General features: G+C 38.5%; 1 protein-coding gene and 1 non-coding gene across 8 annotated transcripts in view; one reads left to right on the top strand and one right to left on the bottom strand.

The window, feature by feature from the left end:
- PKHD1 (PKHD1 ciliary IPT domain containing fibrocystin/polyductin) overlaps positions 1-20,253 on the bottom strand; it is a 429,461-nt gene that overhangs the window by 39,105 nt on the left and 370,103 nt on the right. For all 7 annotated transcript variants that reach the window (XM_043450734.1, XM_043450737.1, XM_043450739.1 and 4 more), the window contains one exon: positions 1,640-2,651. In XM_043450734.1, the coding sequence (XP_043306669.1) occupies positions 1,640-2,651 (1,012 nt within the window). The remainder of the gene's footprint in view (positions 1-1,639; positions 2,652-20,253) is intronic.
- LOC122430232 lies at positions 4,339-4,445 on the top strand. The gene has a single exon (XR_006266305.1). It is a non-coding gene; the product is annotated as a U6 spliceosomal RNA (small nuclear RNA).

Here is a 20,253-nt window from a genome sequence, read left to right as displayed (position 1 = left end):
TCTTTTAATAAAAGAATATGAATGCTCTAAAATTTCATTGAGTTATATAGTTCAGAATAATCATATCTATTTCAGGGATCCAATATCAACTGTATCAACTCAACAAGTGCATGAGTTTGAACTTATTTTTTCAGTGGTGGCAGCAAACTTGCAGGGAATCTATAAGGTTAACTCTCTTGAGTACTCTATAACCTCACAGCATGCATGTGTGAGATGGTTAGTTTATATCTGTTTTCCAAGACTATGACAATTTCATATTGTCTCTCAGTCTGCGGTATCATCTCTGGTCCTTTTGTATCTGCTAAAAATGGAGCTTGGGACTCTAATTGTCTTGACCTCATGACAGATGTCTTAGGTAAACTCGGACTGGACAATTCATCTCTTGGGTATCACGACTATAAATTTGAGAGTAATTTATATCTACCTTCCCTTGTTGTGTACTTCATGTACTTCTTCATTTACTAGGCTCAGGGAAATGTTGAGGTAGATTTACTTCTGAAATATGTAGTCAACACCGATCTGGTAAAGATCTTCAAAATACAAACTTACAGAGTCAGAATAACATAGCAAAAAAGACATTACAGATCTTACACAGATCTGTGCCATAAACATAGTTGGCAGCGGTTATGATCCTGCCTCACACAATTTGACATCTTTGCAGGGATTTATAATCCTGTGAAGTGAAAATCACTCAGTCGTGTCCAACTCTTTGTGACCCCACAGACTATACAGTCCATGGAATTCTCTAGGCCAAAATACTGGAGTGGGTAGCCTTTCCCTTCTCCAGCAGATCTTCCTAACCCAAGAATCGGAACCAGGTCTCCCTCCCACACTGCAGGCAGATTCTTTACCGGCTGAACCACAAGGAAAGCCCAAATAAATGAAAGTCGCTCAGTCGTGTCCAATTCTTTGCGGCCCCACGGACTATACAGTCAATGGACTTCTCCAGGCCAGAATACTGGAGTGGGTAGCCTTTCTCTTCTCCAGGGGATCTTGCCAACCCAGGGATTGAATCAGGTCACCCGCATTACAGGCAGATTGTTTACCAGCTGAGCCACCAGGGAAGCCCTTTATAATCCTAGGTTGAATAAAACCCAAACAGAATCACTGTTTTAACTTAGTAAACTCCGAGTCATCTTTCCAAAATGTTCCTAAATGTAAGTCCATTCCTCAGTCCCTACAGGCAGGATATTTATCCACCCCATGGGTACTCACGGGTTTTAACTCATGGCTGTATGGAATTGTGATAGTGTTTTTGTCCCATAAGGCAAAGATCATATCTGTTTCACTTTAGCAACCCCAGAATCTTGCCACTGCTAAAATGCATCACATGATAAATGAATGAATAAACAAGTTGAAAACAAGTTGCCTTAGAAAAATCTGTCTATGCTTAAAATTTAAAGTACAAAAATATTAATATAACATCCACACTTACCTAGGAAATAGAATAACCACAAAAACTCGAGATTTAATCACAAATTTTAAAATTGAGAATTTAAGTCTATAAACAGCTCTTGGCATTTTTATTCTTATCTTAAAAAGCAGACAGTTTATGTAATTCCGTGTAAATAGACTGACATTTGCAATATGTATCAAAGAAATCAGCTCACATTTAGATGTAGTTATAATTGGTACTTACCCATGGCCAATGACTCCCTTTGACTGAGTCACCAGTAAGGCCCCAATAGTCATATTGAGGACATTTTCTAGTAATCCAGTCTGTTGAGCAATGATAACCTGGTGAGCCAAATTCTGTAATTTGTTACTTGATAAAGATGGAATCAGTCCAGTGTTCCTTACTGTTGGCAGATCACCAATTTCAATGACCATCACTTTTGAGATAGTTTCCATAGTGGTTGGGGGTAGGTCTCTATATGAGTTCATTTCTACCATGAGAGGTCTACGTTGACCCACTCGGTCATGACTGGTACAAGTCACAGTTGGGCAAGTGCGCTTTCTCTTTGCTCTACTATCAGCTATGGCCTTTAAGGTTGCTTCGTTTCCAGGCATCTGATGAATAAATCTGATTTGATCTTGGCTAATCTGCAAGAAGACAGTTAGTCTTTCAAGGATCATGATTTCCCAGCCTTTTTCTAGAACTGAAAACATCACATTGAGGGCCAAATGAATGGAAACACTTGACTGTATTTCAATGGGCTCCTCTCCTTGTAGGACAACATACAAGAGGTTATCTGTGATGCTGAAATAGTTGGAGCCAATAGACTGATTCAACAGTGAGGAAGTTGAATGAACTTGAGTAGGTGGAATGAATCTGTCTCTTAAGAAAACATATGGGCGCTGGAGTTCATGGTAGAATACAGCCAAGAGGAGCTTAGAGGTATTGTTCCCCAATAGAAAAAAATGCAAAACATGAGGAGTCTGATCCACAAAGCAGATCTTGGTGATTTTCCTGGTGGGCACAATGGAATAGAAAGCAGATACAGACCTTGAAATGGAGCAGGGAGCACTGGCATTTATGCTACTAAAGGTGTCAACAAAACCGCTAGTCACAGATACAACTGGATATAACTTCTGCATTGCCCAAGTGGTATCAGCACCATCAAGAATCAAGATCACTTGGTCAGTCTGTTTGCAGATGTAGCCATTTATCAGGGGTCGGTAGGTGCATTTCTGCTCTTCTCTAAATGTGCCTATAAAGTAAAGGGGAAAAAAGTGACTTAAGAACTATAGTCTCTCAAAGATGATTTCCAATCCATCACGCTCACCATGACCTGTAACCTCAGGAAACATTTACTGAATATTCAAGTGTACTAGATACTGAGAATGCAACAAAGTCTTAGGAAAAACATGGAAAGATACATATATTAAATAACAGGTCCTATTGCTTAGTGGGTAAAGAGTCCTCCTGCAATGCAGGAGACACAGGAGATGCAGGTTCAAAACCTGGGTCTGGAAGATCCCCTGGAGGAGGAAATGGCAACCCACTTCAGTATTCTTGCCTGGAAAATCCCATGGACAGAGGAGTCTGGCGGGCTATATAGTGCATGGGGCCACAAAGAGTTGGACATGACTGAGCAAGCGGCATGCAATATAATTCAAATGCATATGTTACATAAAATGTTATTTACAGTTAATAATGTATGTAATAGCTAAATGGTAAAAGTAAAGCAAAGTAATTAAGAAAAAGGAATAATCACTAAGGCCTCCAATAATGGAAAAACAATAGATGAGAAGGAGGTGATAATATTTGAGTCAATGGGAAAGAGGTAGATAGATTGAGGTGGCTGGGACAGAAATTTTATGGAAGTATATTAAAACTGCAAAGGTATATTGTGACCAGATTGTGAAAGAGTTTGGATGTAAGACTATATAATTTTATCAAACTCTTTTTTTCTCTAAACATGAAGAAAAAAGAAATACAAAAGGAGAAAAAGAAGAAAGTAGTAATTTGGGAGTGTCAACATTAAATAGAGCTCAACTCCCTGGTGGCTCAGAGGGTAAAGAATCCACTGCAATGCGGGATATCTGGCTTCAATCCCTGGGCTGGGAAGATCCCCTGCCATACCCTGGAGGAGGGTATGGCAATCCATTCCAGTATTCTTGCCTGGAGAATTCCATGGACAGAGGAGCCTGGTGGGCTATAGTCCATGGGGTCACAGAGAGTCAGACACAACTGAGCGACTTAGCAGAACACAACTCGAGTATGACTGCACGTAATGAAAGCATTTGAAGAAACAGCGTTATTCACTATTCCGGCCACTCCTAATATTTCTATGAACCTAGAATTTGTTTTGTTCTGAATTCAAAAGTATATTTTATCTTCTAACAAAGAGTTCCTCTGACTTCAACTTAATAGTCACAAAATTGTCTTGTATTGTTTCCTACATGTTTTAACTTGCCCTAGTGCATGTTCATCTAAACAGCCTAAAGATTAGAAAGAAAAAAAAAAAAAAAACCAAATTATTACTAATGCAGGATGTACAGGGAACCTGTATAGCAAAGATTTACTGGAATAACATATAATGGAAAATAATTTCAAAAAATATATGTGTATATGTATAACTGAATTACCTTACTGTGCACATGAAACATTGTAAGTCAACTATACTTCAATAAAAAATATATATTTTTAAGAAAAAATAAATATAAGAGAAAAATTCAATGAAACCAACAACAAACAAACAAAAAACTTAGATGAAATAAGCCAAATCCTTGAAAACTGACACAAAACCGAAAATTCTAATTGTTCCACCTCTTAAACAAATTGAATTTGCTAAATTAAATGCCAAATTATTAATTTATGTAGATTTAATTGTAAAAATTTTTTAATGGTCACCATTACATAGAGTGCGTTTGACTCATCTTCAAAAACATGGAGTGCTCACTTCAGTAGCACAAATACTAAAATTGGAACGATACAGAGATGATTAGCATGGCCCCTGCACAAGGATGACACGCAAATTCGTGAAGCGTTCCACATTTTTTGCAGAGTGAAGTAAGCCAGAAAGATAAAGACCAATACAGTATACTAACACATATATATGGAATTTAAAAAAATGGTAACGATAACCCTATATGTAAAACAGAAAAAGAGACACAGATGTACAGAACAGACTTTTGGACTCTGTGGGAGAAGGCGAGGGTGGGATGTTCTGAGAGAACAGCATTGAAACAAGTATACTATCAAGGATGAAACAGATCACCAGCCCAGGTTGGATGCATGACACATGTGCTCAGGGCTGGTGCACTGGGAAGACCCAAAGGGATGGGATGGGGAGGGAGGCAGGAAGGGGGATCGGGATGGGGAACACATGTAGATCCATGGCTGATTCATGTCAATGTATGGCAAAAACTACTACAATATTGTAAAGCGATTAGCCTCCAACTAATAAAAATAAATGAAAAACAAATGAAAAAAATAACATGGAAAAAGTATTAAGAAAATTAACTAACTGCATGACCTTAATAGTCATGGAAGTTCTTCTTTGAGACTATGATACACCAATCTCTACTACTGTTATCCCCTTTTCAAACGAGATAGTTAGGTAGTCTTCCCTCAAGGAAGATCCTTGAATCACTCTAGTTCCTCTTTTCTAAACCTACTGCTTACTTTCCTTCTTTTTAAACACTTTTTTCAGCCATGCTGATGCCATTGATGAATTGTTCACATTCTATCGAGCTTCATAGATCTCTGACTTTTTTCTTTCTGCTTCTCATCCAGCAGTTACAAGGTATTTTAAAGTGACCTCTGTATATTTCCAAATTCTTGGAATCGTCCCTAAACAAAATACTTAGTCTCTTAGTTGATATGATTTTCAATCATTCTCTGCTACTAATTATATGTACTTTGATAAATTACATAAACACTAGGAACCAATGTTCTTAAGGGGTCATTTCTCAAAGCCTAAGACTTTTATCTCATATTTTAATTATCATAGGGCTTACTTAACATCCTACATCAAACACAGTAGAAACTCATTAATGTGTATCAGTTGACTGATACATAATGTCCTTTTCAAAACTCTTATTCTTCAAATAATTTATCTATTCTTTCCAGGTGTCTAGTTATAAGGTTATTATTCTGTAACTTGAATACAATTTAAACCAACTCATCACAATAACAGAGTATACCACAAAAGTGTATTGAGAGAATTGTCCCTTGAATTAATGTCAATATTTGATAGCTCAATATCATGAGAGATCCAATTATTTCACATGAAACCATAAGAGTGGAATTATAGTCGATTATAAGAATCTTCTGTTCTGGAATCAGGTAAATGATTTGTCCACAAAATAATTTCTGTTATGACAAAGCATTTTTTTCTCAGCTTGTTCATTAATTCATTAAACAAGTGGAGCAAGGGCGTAAAGGCTTGGATAAGCCTATTAATGAATCAGGGAAGACATGTTGTGGAGACGTCTCCAGAAGGTAGTACGTAGTGGTAGACCAGGAATAATGACTGGGGTAAGCAGGAATCTTAAGGAAAACACATCGTATCTTTATACTCTGGCATGGAATATATACAGTGGCATGGAAACTATCAGAGGGGTCCTGAAGGTTTGCATACAGTTTCGTCAGTGGGAGACTCTGATTAATTGATTCAACAGGTTTTAGATGGTGGTTTTTCCATGGTTGTTGCAAATAATTTATAATGTTTCCTTGGAAGAGTTTCAGATAAAGAAATATCTGACAGGAAGTCCATAGACTCATAGGAGTGGTACCTGGAATGGGGACAGAATCAAACAGGGATTAAAATGCCAAATGGTAGAATTGGCACTACAAAGATACCTCTAAGCTATAAGGCTGGTGATTTTTCCTTCTTTCTTTCCTCCCTCCATCCCTTATTTTCTTCCCTTCTTCTTTTCCTAATCACTTTTACCTAAAACTTAATGGCAAGTTTAATTATTCATAGTTTATAGACAGTAAAACTGACCACAGAAATTATGATTCACACAATTACTTAGTAACAGTCACAAGAAGAAGAATATCTTTAAACTTCTACCTGTGCTTTTGGCAAGATAGAATGGAATCCAAACCATTCATTTGGGGATTGTATTTAGATGTGGTGTCAGCTGGGGTGATTAACCCTTTAGGAGGCATATTGTGTGGCCAGGAGTTCTCTTTACACAGTCTATTGACAGAAAGATTTTTAGTTTTTGGTTCTCTTTACACAGTCTATTGACAGAGAGGTTTTTGGTTATTTGTCAAATCATGCATTTGCTGAGACTCCATTTGCTTTTTTCATATTACCACTTGACCTTTAAAAAATTTTAGCATCCCTCAAGTATAAATATAGAGCCACAAATTCAACAAAGGCAACAGCCTAAAGATTTTTGGCAAGTAATTTTTAGTTTTATAGCCAAACTTGGAATCTTGGTGTTCATAAATGAGAAATTTCATTTTTATCTCTCCAAAACTTACCAATGACTAAAAGATGGTGGTTTATCGGTAGCTCACCATCCATTTTCCTATCTCATCTTCAGAATTAATCAATTCCAGTATTTTATTTTGGAGGTGAGGTAAAATTCAAGCACAGGAAAGCTCCAGGGTTCCAAAGCTGCTAAGTGGATATAAGTCTTTTTATTAAAATGGAGTATGATGTAATTTCTTTACAGTGGTGTATTTGTTTCTGCTACATAATGAGGAGTGAATTGGCGATAAGTATACATACAGCCCCTCCCTCCTGCACCTCCCTCCCATCTCTCCTGTCCCACCCCTCTAAGTTATCACAGAGCACCAAGCTGAGCCCCCCATGCTGTAGAGCACATTCCCACTAACTTCATTGTGGGAGAGAATTGACATGAACCCCTTCAGAGAAGAGCACGCATACAGCCAGATGCAGTCACATCCCCTCTCCCAGACAGCCTGCAGCACCCACAGGGACAGTCCAGCTCCCTTTCTAAATAGCATTCCATCTTTTCTTTCCCTGGGTTTCTCTCTCCTGCCTCTTTCCATTGGGGAAGGATTTCATTTTGAGTGATGATTCTCTTTCTCACTTGTTTTTGTCTGTTCTTTTCCCACTTCTCCAAATGGCCTTATCTGCCAGTCACAATTTTTGTGGTCTGCAATTCTGATCACTTTTAAATGAAACCCATGCTGGCTTTGGTAATCATAATGTCATTTACAATTTACCACTAAACACGTTTATTCGGTTAGTAGCGCACTAGAGAAAGAGAACTCCATATGAACTCACCGTGAAAGGCCTAATCTGATTATTTCCTCATGAAAATCCAGGCAGGGGTGCTTGTAAGAAAGGCTAAGAGAAGAAGGGTGAAAAAAAAAAAAAACAAAAACAAGGTCTGTCCACAGCTGACTTTCATAATCAATGTGAATAGATAAAGTGACCCAGTCTGTCAGGGGCAGCCAAACAGTCACCCCAGGGCATTCGTCTCCAGAAGGCAAGAATGGACAGGACTTAATAAATGCTGAGTGACCAGTGAGTATCCGCTCAGCATCTGCTATTGCATTCAAGATGGACAAGACCAGTGATCAAGTCCAGAAGCTCCCCTCTAAGTGGAAAATATTAGATGAAGCAGGTTGTACATGTGTGTGCAGGTGTGCACACAAGCACTTGTTTTGTGTGTAGTCTAACATCCTAAAACACTCTAGACATACAACATACTCTGTCCACCTTTCCCTAGATTGGAAACCATAGACTGGGAAACCTAGAAACGAGAGGTATTAGGTATGCCTAGCAGAGGAAGAGGCAGAGAAAGTGGGTAAGTATGTATGTGAGAGTGTGTGTGTGTGTGTGTGCGTGCACGCACAAGCGCATGTGCACACACACACTCAGGTTGCTTCCAGGGTTCTAACAAATATTAACTTTGTGTCAATATTTGTCCTTCCTGTCGTGAAATGAGGATTTTCCACCTCATTTCACGTTTGAAAAGAAAATATGCCAAAGGGGTCGTCTTTGCTAGGAAAAAAAAAAAATTAAAAGGAAAAAAAAAAGAAACAACTTCTATCCTTTATTTAGAAAAATGGATCAGAAGGAAAGAAAAAAGTATGTTTAAAATAAATGTTTTGACTCAAAGGCACATAGAATCTTTCCATCTTCCCCTTTTCAACAAAAGAGAGAAATTTATATGTTTGAAATTGAATGAAATACATCAACATTAATGATTTTTTTTCCTCGAGGTTAACACCATCATTTCCCTCGATAATTTTTTAGCCATTTTGTGATAGATTTCACAATTCATGGTACACTAAAGTATAGCAGATTTTGACAAAAACAAAATATATAATCATTCCCTTATTTTCAAGAAATGAAAAGAAATAATTTACAATTCTTTTCTGTCAAACACCATTTACACCTCATTATTTCTAATTTAACAAATATAAATGGCCACAGATCAAAAAAAGTGAAGACAGGTTGAATTTATCCCCATTTATAAACCCTCAAGCTATGAGGAGTAAAATTCCAAAATATCAAAGCCGTGTTCCTAAATGCACAAAGGGAGTAACTGAAATCTTGCAAAGAAATATTAAAGAAGATATACATATTGATCATTTTAGAAATAATAGAGAAAAGCTGTCTATGTTTTTGAAATGGGGAATTCAAAATTAATAAATTATTTTTTAAAACCTCAAAAATAATGGGCATATGTTACACTAATAAAGTGAAGAGAAATTAAAAGTGATGCTCTTGTGAATATTGGATTCAATACAGATGACCAAAACACAACCTAGCTAATTTGGAATCTAGAATTATCAGTCTTACAGTCTATTGTGTGATCACAATATGGTATATACTTGCACACATACCCACATAGTTAAGATTACTATAAGAAAATGTAATTTGGGAAACTTAAATTTCAATGAACTGGAACATTCAGTGTATTCCAAATTTAGGTCCTGGAGCTTCAAAATGAAGGCATTTGCAGGTTGCTTTTCATAAATTGCTAGGTGGTAGCATTTGGGAGCTGGGTCTCCTCTGGCACCATTTTCAGTGAGGAAGGCAATCTAATAGCCGGTGGTTGGCATGGCAAAGTAACTCTGCATGCTCAGGATTCAAGAGAGCGTAGACTAGAGATGTCCAAGTGTGAAGACAGCTCTGGAGGACTGAAGATACCGCACAGGCAGTATCTGTGGCAGGCTCTCACTGAGGAATACACATCCATGCGGCTAACGGGCTAACAGACTTCAGGAGCTATAGATTCTGTGATCTGTACCCATTATGTGAACAGTCTCACCAAAGTTCTTGAACTTGGGTCTGTTTTCCATGGGAATACATTTCCTAACTAATGTGAGAAAAATGGAAAACCACACAAGACCAACTGTTATATGAATGAAGCAAAGATGCTCGGAAGGCCTTCTGTGAAAGGTCCTTCTGTCTTTACTGAGTTTTCTTGGTGAATATTTTAAAATATTTGTTCTCTTTGTAGAAAAGTGTTACTTTGATCAGGAGATAAAAGTAAGTGATGAAGTGGTGATGAAGATGAGGGAGAGGATTAGGTAGTATCAAATAGCCCTTTCTTCTGAATCAACCATTTTTCCTTTTTTAAATAGAAAAGAAACCTCTTATTTTTGGTGATGAAAGTCCATTCAAACTCATTCTAGAGGGCTATTTTATATGATTTCACAATGTGGAAATGTCTTTTTCTATATTTTCCTTGAAATAAGGGACATAGAAAATATTTTTGCATTATTATTATTATGCTGTATTATGATTTGACTTGCAAATATCAATAGGTATCATCTCAATTATGATTTTTATTCACTAAATACTGCACTGAAAACAGCCAAGGTAAATGCAAATTCAGGAAGTTCAGTCTTGGGGGCGAGAGATCAGGTTTTCCAGTTAGAGAAATCTGCATTGTGTCCTGGTTCTGCCACCTTCTAGCTGCAAAACAACAGGCAAATTACATAAGTATCCTCTCTCTGATTCAGTTCAGTCCTCTGTAAATGTGGTTGAGAATGGTTTCCAATCCACAGGCTGATGGACAGGGTCAGATGTAATGATGTATGTGCAGAGTCAGGAATGCAAACATACATCTTAGTCACTCAGTCATGTCTGACTCTTTGCGATCCCATGGCCTGTAGCCCAATAGGCTCCTCTGTCCTTGGGGATTCTCCAGGCAAGAAGTGGGTTGCCATGCCCTCCTCCAGGGGATCCCACCCCAGGGATCAAATCCAGGGCTCCCACACTGCAGGCGGATTCTTTACCATCTGAGTCACCAGGAAAGCCCAAGAATACTGGAGTGGTAACCCTTCTCCAGGGGATCTTCCTGACCCAGGAATTGAACCAGGGTATCCTGCCTTGCAGGTGGATTCTTTGCCAGCTGAGAGTCAGGTATAAACACATGCTAATAATTCATTCATCATAATTTAAAAAGGAGTATTACTTAAAAATACTTTGCACTCTCCTTTTGCCTTTTTTGACACTATCCTCATCTCCAACTAATAGCATTTGCTTGATAGGAGTCTAAAACAGCACTGTTTAAGTGTTGCAAGCATTCACAATAAAAGAAACGAGTTAAAGGTGAAGAAAATGCTAAAATGTGGACACAAGACTGTTCATTTTTAGAAAATATGGACCAGAAAGAAATACACATATACACACATATATATGTGTGTGGACACATGCACACACGTACGTGTGTCTCTAAGCAAGACACTTATTTTTTCCCACTAATCAAAAAATAAAACCTGCAAAATTCCAACTGGTTTCCATTTCATCTTATCTTTACCTTTCCCTTCATCCCCTTTATAATACTCCCTACCTCTATCCCACCTATTATCACCACCTCCTATTTCTTTTCTGCTAGCAAATCTTGCCTGCCAGCTTTGAACAAAGTGATGTCCGTGTGTTAAAAAGGTAGGGACAGTCAAAAGCCCTCTTTACAAATACAATTCGGGTACACTCTCTCCCCAGAATGATAAACTTATCACCTCTCCAAGTCCTTGGTGTGAAGCTGAAGCAGTAATTCTGTCGAAGGCCAAAACTGAAATGGATGTAGCCGTGCCATGCCCAGCCCTGAGCTGTGGGTGTAATGAGATTTGAATGGGAAACCCCGGACACAATAAATCTGCACCATATGTGACCGTTTCCTGTGTCAGTTCCTTTCTCATAACCAGTGGAGACTTTTTTCCCTCTCATGACCCCACACCACGACTCTGAAATCTTTCATGGCTGCTTATGGGCCGCAGGCTTTTTCCAGCAGTTGTATAAATAAATGAATTTGACAGCAAACATCATAACAGTTAGCAGTAATGTGTGTTCGCCACAAGTGCCTATACTGCTCAGTGGAGAAATGGCAGAGGAAACAGCTTGTTTTGTTACCTAAACAAAACTAGTTTCATTTGACAAGTGGTGAAAGAATTAGTCAAATAAACCTGAAATCCACTGGGACTATTTTTGCCAATTCCTCCTGCCAGTGAAATGTTCCCAGCATCTCAATGCCCATGACTCATGAGAGATAAATTGCCCCCCACCTCTTATTCTGAGATAAAGATCTGGGCTGGGAATACCAAACCTTTGGCAGATATTTTGTATTAATCTTCTTTGCAAGGCCAGACTGTCATGTGTGGGAACTCAAGTATGGCAAAGGGTTTTCAAGGAAGCTTGTGGGAGACAAACCAAGGACAGTTAAGGTCGGAGGGAAAAGACAAACAATGATGACCCAGTTCACTGAGCACCCATTGACTGACAGCAAAGAGTGCTTCCTTTTCTTTCACATTCCCTTCATTCTAGAAAGAAAAATATCTACAAAGAGACCGTTACTGAAATAAATGGGGTTAACATGTTCCCTGTATCTCCACAGTCCCAATAAAGTGAAGTGGTCTCTCATCAGTGAATCTGTGGTCAATTTAGATAAATTCAAAAAGAGCACAGATTTTGCTCTATAACATGGGTTAGTTGTTTATAAGCCCTTTAATTTTGCTGCTTCTCCACTGGCATTCCAGTGCTAATCCCCATGTTCCAGATGTGAAAGATGTTAGAGCAGAGTGGTTATTCTTACAAATGCTGGTTATTTATATGGATTCTGGTGCAAACTGCAGTGGTCCACATTCTGACTCTGCTACTTATTTCTTGTGTGATATTAGGCAAGTAACAACTTAATTTTGCCTATGTTTCCTCCTTTGCAAAGTGGGAAGAAACATGGAATGGTTTCAAGCTCATAAGGCAGATGTGACAATCAAATGTATTTTAAAAGGCTCAGAACAATGCCTGGGACATAATAAGTGGTATTATCATTATCATTATTATTATTCCAAACAAAGAAACTTAGAAAATAGTCTCTTTAGAAGCACTAAAGCTTTTCTCCACGACAACTTTACATTGGCATTTAATCTGAGAAATGAAATTTTGAAACACAGCACACCTTGAAGTCAATTATAATTAATTTCAAGGTATAGTACAACACCACTTTACATAAAAATATCATCTGGACCTTGGACGTACTTCTTTTAGATGTAGGCTAGTCTTTTTAAGTGGTCCTCTTTGTCATGGTCAAGTAATCTTTGCCTTTGGGATCTTCTCATATTCAACATAAACATCACTGAATAGGAGGATGAAATTTTAGGACTCTGACCAACTCATGGATCCCGGTTCAAGCACCTGCTTTGCTATCTGTATTTTTTTATCCTTTTGAAATGTAATTATTAACATGGATTACAAAGTGTTCTGCTGTCTGATAATATGCAAAAATGCCCTAAAATTATAGAAGTTATGGATTATAATCAACATGAGCAGATATTGTCATGTGCAGAGAGTCAGGTACCTTTATAATAGATTCCTAGTATCTCTGTTTTAACTCACAGATCTGCTTGAGTATACATTTCTCTATATCTAGTCAAACACTTCCTATGGAGAAAAGTCAGATATATTAATGAGTTGAATTGTGTAAAAATAAATGGACTCTACGTTTTGCTCTTAGAGCAGTAAGTACCAATAAAACTTGAAAGAGGTGAGTCGACTGAAGGCATGGAATCATTCAACTTTATAAAAGAATGGTGAAACAGGAGGCTCAAAGTGGGGTTGTCTTGTGCTTTAGGGAGGCAAGTGGGTATGCTGGAAACAAATACATAAAGTGACATCATCTTGTGGTCCAACGGGTTTAAGTGAGGCTCCATCTACAGTAGAATGAACCAAAAACCTTTCTGTCACTGTTCCCTATGACCAGACTACACTGAGACAGCTGGAAACTTCTCAAAAACTGGTCTGCAAGAAAATGACTTGTCCCCCAGGCAACTTCACCACTGAGAAATGTCATCTGATAAAATGCCTCTCTTGCTCCTCCCAACTCCTTCCCAAGATGTTTTAGGGTACATAACCTGATTCACTTTAGGATCCCCACAGGTGAATGTGCATGGCCCCAAGGCTGCATAAACAGAGCTGAGCAGCATCCTCTTTGACGGACTGGCCACTTCCACTGCCTCTTAAAGAGAAGATGAACATGGCACCTTGTAAAGTCTGATTTTCTGATTTAAGGACAAAACTGAGGGGACAGAGAAACTTTCAAAGAACTGTAGGTGGGACTTCCTGGTGGTCCAGTGGCTAGGACTCTGTGCTCCCAATGGAGGGGTCTCAGGTTTGATCCCTGATCAGGGAACTAGATCCCATATGCTACAACCAAGACCCAGAATAGTCAAATAAATAAATATTTTTTAAAAAGACTTTCATTTAAAAAAGTAAAAAATAAAAGACTTGTAGGTTTAATCAAGCAAGTCTGTGGAACTACGAAAATAACCACTCAACTAATTCTTCATCATTTTCCATGCATGTGTGCGAACATATGTAAAGTCTAGGCTTATCTCAGGAAGCAACAGATTTGTACTTCCCTATCCTCTCTTGGTTAAGTAGAATCATTAGTTAGTCATTAGTCATTGGGCAAGGGCCTCTCCCATGGCTCAGCAGTAAAGAAATTGCCTGCAATGCAGGAGATCCGAGTTAGATATCTGGGTTGGGAAAATCCCCTAGAGAAGGGAATGGGACCCACTTATAATCTCCCCTGGGAAATCCCATGGACAGAGAAGCCTGGTGGGCTACAGTCCACAGGGTCTCAAAAGAGTCAGACACGACTTAGTGACTCAACAAAAACAATCATTTAACAGAGGTACCAAGTGTCCCTTTGGGGCTATACAACTTAATTGAAAGAGTTGGCAAACTACAGGCCATCGGCCAAATCTAGCCCACTGGCTATTGTTGTAAATAAAGTTTTATTGGAACACAGCCCATACTCATTTGTTTATGCATTGTAAACTGTTGTAAACTCTGATTCCGCACTGTAATAACAGACTTGGGTCATTGCAACAAGAAACTCTATGACCTGAAAAGTTGAAAATACTTACTATCAGGCCCTTTACAGAATATGTTTGCCAACCCCTGCTCTAAGAGTTTGTCTCTGAGACACTGACCAGCAAAGTACAAGAAAGCTGATTTCTCAGACTGGGTCTCTGCCAACCAGAGATATACAAGAAGTGTCAGCAAGAAATAAACCTTTGTGTTTTTTGAGGTATTAAGATTTGCAGGGTGTATCCACCCTACTCTGATGGATACAGCATCTTTGCTATTCTCATATATATCCTTTTCTCTGAGCATATATCCAGCTTTAGGGAATGGAACAAAGAACATGAAGAAAAGCTTTTTTGTTTGTTTGTTTGGTCCTCAGGAGACAGGATGAGGACATGAAATGATTGAATTCTCAGTTAACATTTGGACTAGAACTTTTCCCTCTAAATATAAATATTCTCTACATAATTGATCATAATTTTTGCTTCTATTAATAACACATCAGAATCAATCTTCTCTGCTAATGCTCCTTGAAAAAGTAGGCCCATGAATCTCTGCAAATTTGCTTTCTTTACCTTAAAATTTCCTCAATATACTGCACACAGAAGGTTATTAATGTCATTGGGGAAAAGATTTCCATAAGTCCACAACTGAAATGCTCAAGTCTTTCAAAATGAGTTCTTACATCTGGGCTTTGGCAGTTTTAATATGGATGAAAAAGGTATATAGCTGGCCCAACGTGCACATTTTGCTATGCCTAATTCTTCTACTTTGGAAGAAAAAAAAAGGTCCAATTGTGGGACAGAAAACAACATGGTCTTTTTCAGCTTCACAGAAGGACAAGTGGAGTGGACAGCCTGCTGCTGCCACTCTTTGGAAGCAGAAAGTGATGGATTCAACTTGAGAGTATCATGTTCCTTGTGTCAGATGTTGAAAGGAGAGCCAAGGGGAATCTTGCCAGTGCTATGACTGGATGGATAGAGCTACCGGGATGAAATGCCAATGACATTGACATTTTCTTCCTATTCCCTGTGACCTTTGACAATAGACAGTGCAGACCACCAGGAACCTCAGTTTCCCTATCATGCATGCAAAAGAATATTGGATATTGCTCTCCAGGGAGATGGCATAATCAGTAAGTGCACTGACGTCTAGAAAACATGGCAGGGAAAGTTGTTGGAGGAAGGAGGCAGCTACTCAAGCAATCTGCTCACCGAGGGCAGTAAATAGGAGACAGGAGGGAGAGCGGATGGGAAACATGATCGGGTTAACTAGACACTTTTCAGTCACTTGAACAAATAATTTGTTAGGATTTTTAAAAATAAGATACCTCCAAGTCATCTTTTCCTTTTGAAAACTGGTACAACACAGTTCAGCAAGGTGAAGGGGTTTTAAGAACATTGTGGAATTCAATTTTGACTAACAAAACATATCTAGATTATTGGGATGCACAATTGGCAGCAAAATTCAGACAGAAAAAAATAGTAAAAGAAATTTTTTTTACTATTCATATATAATAGTAGATACACACTACTATATATGAAATAGACAACAATACAGATTTACTGTATAGCATAGGAAACTATGGGCTTCCCTTGTGGCTCAGCTGGTAAATATATTTGATATCTTGCAATAACCAATAATAGAAAAGAATCAGAAAAAAGAATATAGATATACACATACATAGTTGTATAATCAAATCACCTTACTCTACATCTGAAACAGAATACCTTTAACACAATACTGTGAATCAACTTTACTTCAATTTAAAAAAAAACTGAAATTTTAATATCTTCCCTTTAAATTCTACCCTTCCACTTGTGTGCCCTATCTTGGAAAAAAATCAGACAGAATGGCTTATTTATAGCAAACACTTTATACAAAATGAGAGACAAAACAGTGGCTAAAGCTATAAAAACAAGTACTTCAAAAAAGATCTATAGGACTTTCCTAATGGTACAAAGGATGTGAACCCATCTGACAATGCAGGGGACACAGGTTTAATCCCTGGTATGGGAAGATCCCACATGCCTTGGAGCAACAAAGCCTATGTGCCACAAATACTGAGGCTGTGCTCTAGAACACAGGAGCCAGAACTACTGAAGCCCATGTGTCCACATCCGGTGCTCTGAGGAAAGAGAAGGCACTGCAGTGCGAAGCTCATGCACTAAAAATAAAATAAATAAATAAGTTACATACAAAGATCTATAAATGCCAACAGACTCCGTATATAAGCTTAACATGAAAAGGGTAACAGATGAAGCAAAATTTTACTTACACACCATCATATACCATCATATATAAGATTCCAAAATTATAAGCAGTTGCTACTACGGTTTGCATGTAAGGATTTGGACAAAGTCTAAAAAACTGTAGAATCAGGAACTTGATAGCCATCCTGGGCATTATCTTCTCATCTTGGATTTTTGTAAATTCTGGGGGCATGTAGGTGACAGGAAGGGAAAACAGGAAACGAGTCTCATTTTCTAGTTCTTTTGTTGTATAGTTCTGATATTTAAGCATTGATTTAACCCTAGCTTTTGTTATTATCCTGATAGGATTTAGACTTTAGGAGCATGACAGCTAACAAAAAAGGGAGAGACACAGTGATGCCTTCACAGAACTGAAGTAGTTAAGTTTCAAGTGCCTCCTCTTTTAGATGAAGTGAGCTCTTTTAGAGCTTGTGAGCAGCGTGAATACAGGTGTCAGCCCCACTTCCTCTTGGTGTGACTCCCTCCCTTCCCATACACACTCATGCCTGACACCCACAGAAAGGAAGAATCAGCAAAACTTCCGAGCATGTACTATGTGCCAGGTCCTGAGAGTCATTCGTGCGTGCTAAGTCGCTTCAGTCGTGTCAGACTTTTTGTGACCCTATGAATTCTAGCCCTCCAGGCTCCTCTGTCCCTGGGATTCTCCAGGCAAAAATACTGGAGTGGGCTGCCATGCCCTCCTCCAGGGCATCTTTCTGACCCAGGGATCAAACCTGCACCTCTTATGTCTCCTGCATTGGTAGGCAGGTTCTCTATCACTAGCACCACCTGGGAAGCCCGTGAGAGTCATTCAACGTGTCATATTTTATTTAATCATCATGACAAATGCAGAGGTATGCTTTTATTGCTTCCATTTTCCAAATAAGGAAATTGGACCTGAAGGACTATGAAATGGCAAAGTCAGACTTTAGAAGCAGCCCAGATCCCTGAGTCACTACCAGGAGCCACCCACTCTTCTCAGGCTGATATTTGACTGGACAAAAAGTTTTTCTGTTGGTTAAAACATTGAGATTGGGGGGTTTTCTGTTAACTGTAGTTAATCACTCTGCCCTACACAATGTTCACGTTTTACCTAAGTAAATGAAGTCAATTTTAAAAGTGAATCAGGATACAGAGGCAAAGAACAAACAGGGTCAAGGTCCCAGTTGGTTTAGAAGCAATAGTAAAAGGAAAGGCCAAAGGTCTTGAGTCTCTGACTGAGACTATATCTATCATTTAAAGAGGCTCCATTTAATAAGTTTAATAATAATAAATAATATTTATTTATATTAATAATTTAATAATAATAGCACAGCTCGCCTGTTCTTACAAGTTCACAGAGAATTGGCTACAGATGACTTCTGCCCTCCTAGGTGATCTCCACTTGGTAACTGGCTCAAAATTAGCACAGGGGCCCTTAAAGACAGCTAAGGATTCAGAGGCTTCACTACCATCTGGAATACAAGAGTTCCAGCAGCATCCTACAGCCAAGAAAGAAAGTCAGAAGCTATAAGCAGCTAGTGTGAACTTGGAAAAAAATTTGGCAAAAGGGCAAGAGCATATTTTTAATTCCTAAAGGATAGCTCATGTGCTTTCCATTGGATCTGCTCTGTGTCAAAGGCCAATTTCCACTCATTATGATACACTCAGTTAGTTATATGAATATTATGATTAGACACATTCACACACTGGGTCGAAAGCAAAATTAGACCATATCCATCACTGGGGAGTTTATCATTACACCAACTACAAAATTCTTTTTGTTTGGATTCAAGGCTGATTTCCCCTGAAATACAGGATTTTCCAGATAAAACTAGCCACTGGTCTTTCAGGAATGGTTTTCCAGGTTAATAAGAGCTGCCTCCTGGGAAAATATTACACCCCATAATGCATCTGGTCAACCCTTTGGTGCTATTCAAATTGTTAGGGGTAAGAGTGGGAGAATTCCTTCCTGTCCTCTGAGACGATCATTTTATGCCCCAAAGCTTCAACCTCGTTATTCTTATCTTAAGGCATAATTTCAATGTTATTATTGGTCATAAAATTAACCAGATTTTCTTCTCTTTACTTTTCCTCTTCAGCATTTGACTCCCTGACCTTCCTCAACCCAAAAGTCTATGGACTTATTATGCACTAAGTGTAGAAGTATTTCCTTTTATTTGCTTTAAATTTTCCCACTGTTCATTTCATTGAGAGCATGCTTGTTTTCATATTAGGAAATGGGGTAAAGAAAAAGAATTCCTACTACTCCTTTGAAATGTGAAAACGTTTACTCTTGTCTCCAATGATTCTAAAACTTTTCACATTTATCTCACCATCCAGAGCTTCTACTCTGCAACCTGTAGGTACATGGTTAACCTTATAAAGCAAGATTCTTTGCCAGTTGCTCCATTGTACTCTGTGCAAACTTCACCTCATTAATTTCCAAACCAATTTCTTTGTTCTAGCTAACTGAAACTGGCAAAAAGATTTCCCTCCAAAGGCTGGCATCCACCTGTAGCAGTGGCTGCCAAAGTATTATCCTGGCAAAGACAATGAGATGATAAAAGGTGTCATTAGAAAAGGTGTTGTGATAGATCAGTAGTCTCCTGGGGTGAGGGGTGTATCTACAGTATATCCTCAACAAAATTTATCCTCAGTACAAACACCACCACACCTGCCATGCAAACACCTTATATCATTGCATTTACCTGAGCTTCCACATTCACAGAGCTAGAATTTCATCCATATTCTACCCACTATCCAGAATTCTATTCAAATTCCATTACACCAATCCACGTCTTTTTAAGCTTCTAGAAATATTTCTGTAATACTCTTCCGGCGCTGATCACTGGCTGGCAGAATGTCTTTCATCATTTACTCTAAAGTTGAAAACCACTGGATGACAAGAACCATCAGAGATTGACTCTAGGATTGTGTTGTTCCAGATGGATGGTCACTTTGGCTGATACCACTTAAATCCTACTTTCCTGAATTCAGAAAGGCAGTAGAGTCTTAGGGTGAAAAACCCTTTGAACAACTGATTCATGCTCCTCTTATCAAGATGTATGATTGTCCCTCTACTTTATATGGGAAGAGAATTAGACTTTGTAATCTTTAAAACCCCACCAAAAGCTGGACTTCTTTGCAAAAATGAAAAAGCAAGGTGCCTTATGTCTGACCTCATCTTCTGATCATCTTCCTCTCTGTCTCTCTGTTCAGACCATCCACCCTCTTCAGGCCCTCCGACAAGGCAATCTCTCCACTCCTCTCCCAGATTAGTCATGTGGCCCATTTCTATACCTTTTTTCACTTTGCTCACATTT

The sequence above is a fragment of the Cervus canadensis genome, chromosome 28 (assembly GCF_019320065.1).
Source record: "Cervus canadensis isolate Bull #8, Minnesota chromosome 28, ASM1932006v1, whole genome shotgun sequence".
NCBI lineage: Eukaryota > Metazoa > Chordata > Mammalia > Artiodactyla > Cervidae > Cervus > Cervus canadensis.
This window is presented reverse-complemented; position numbering and strand designations above follow the sequence as displayed.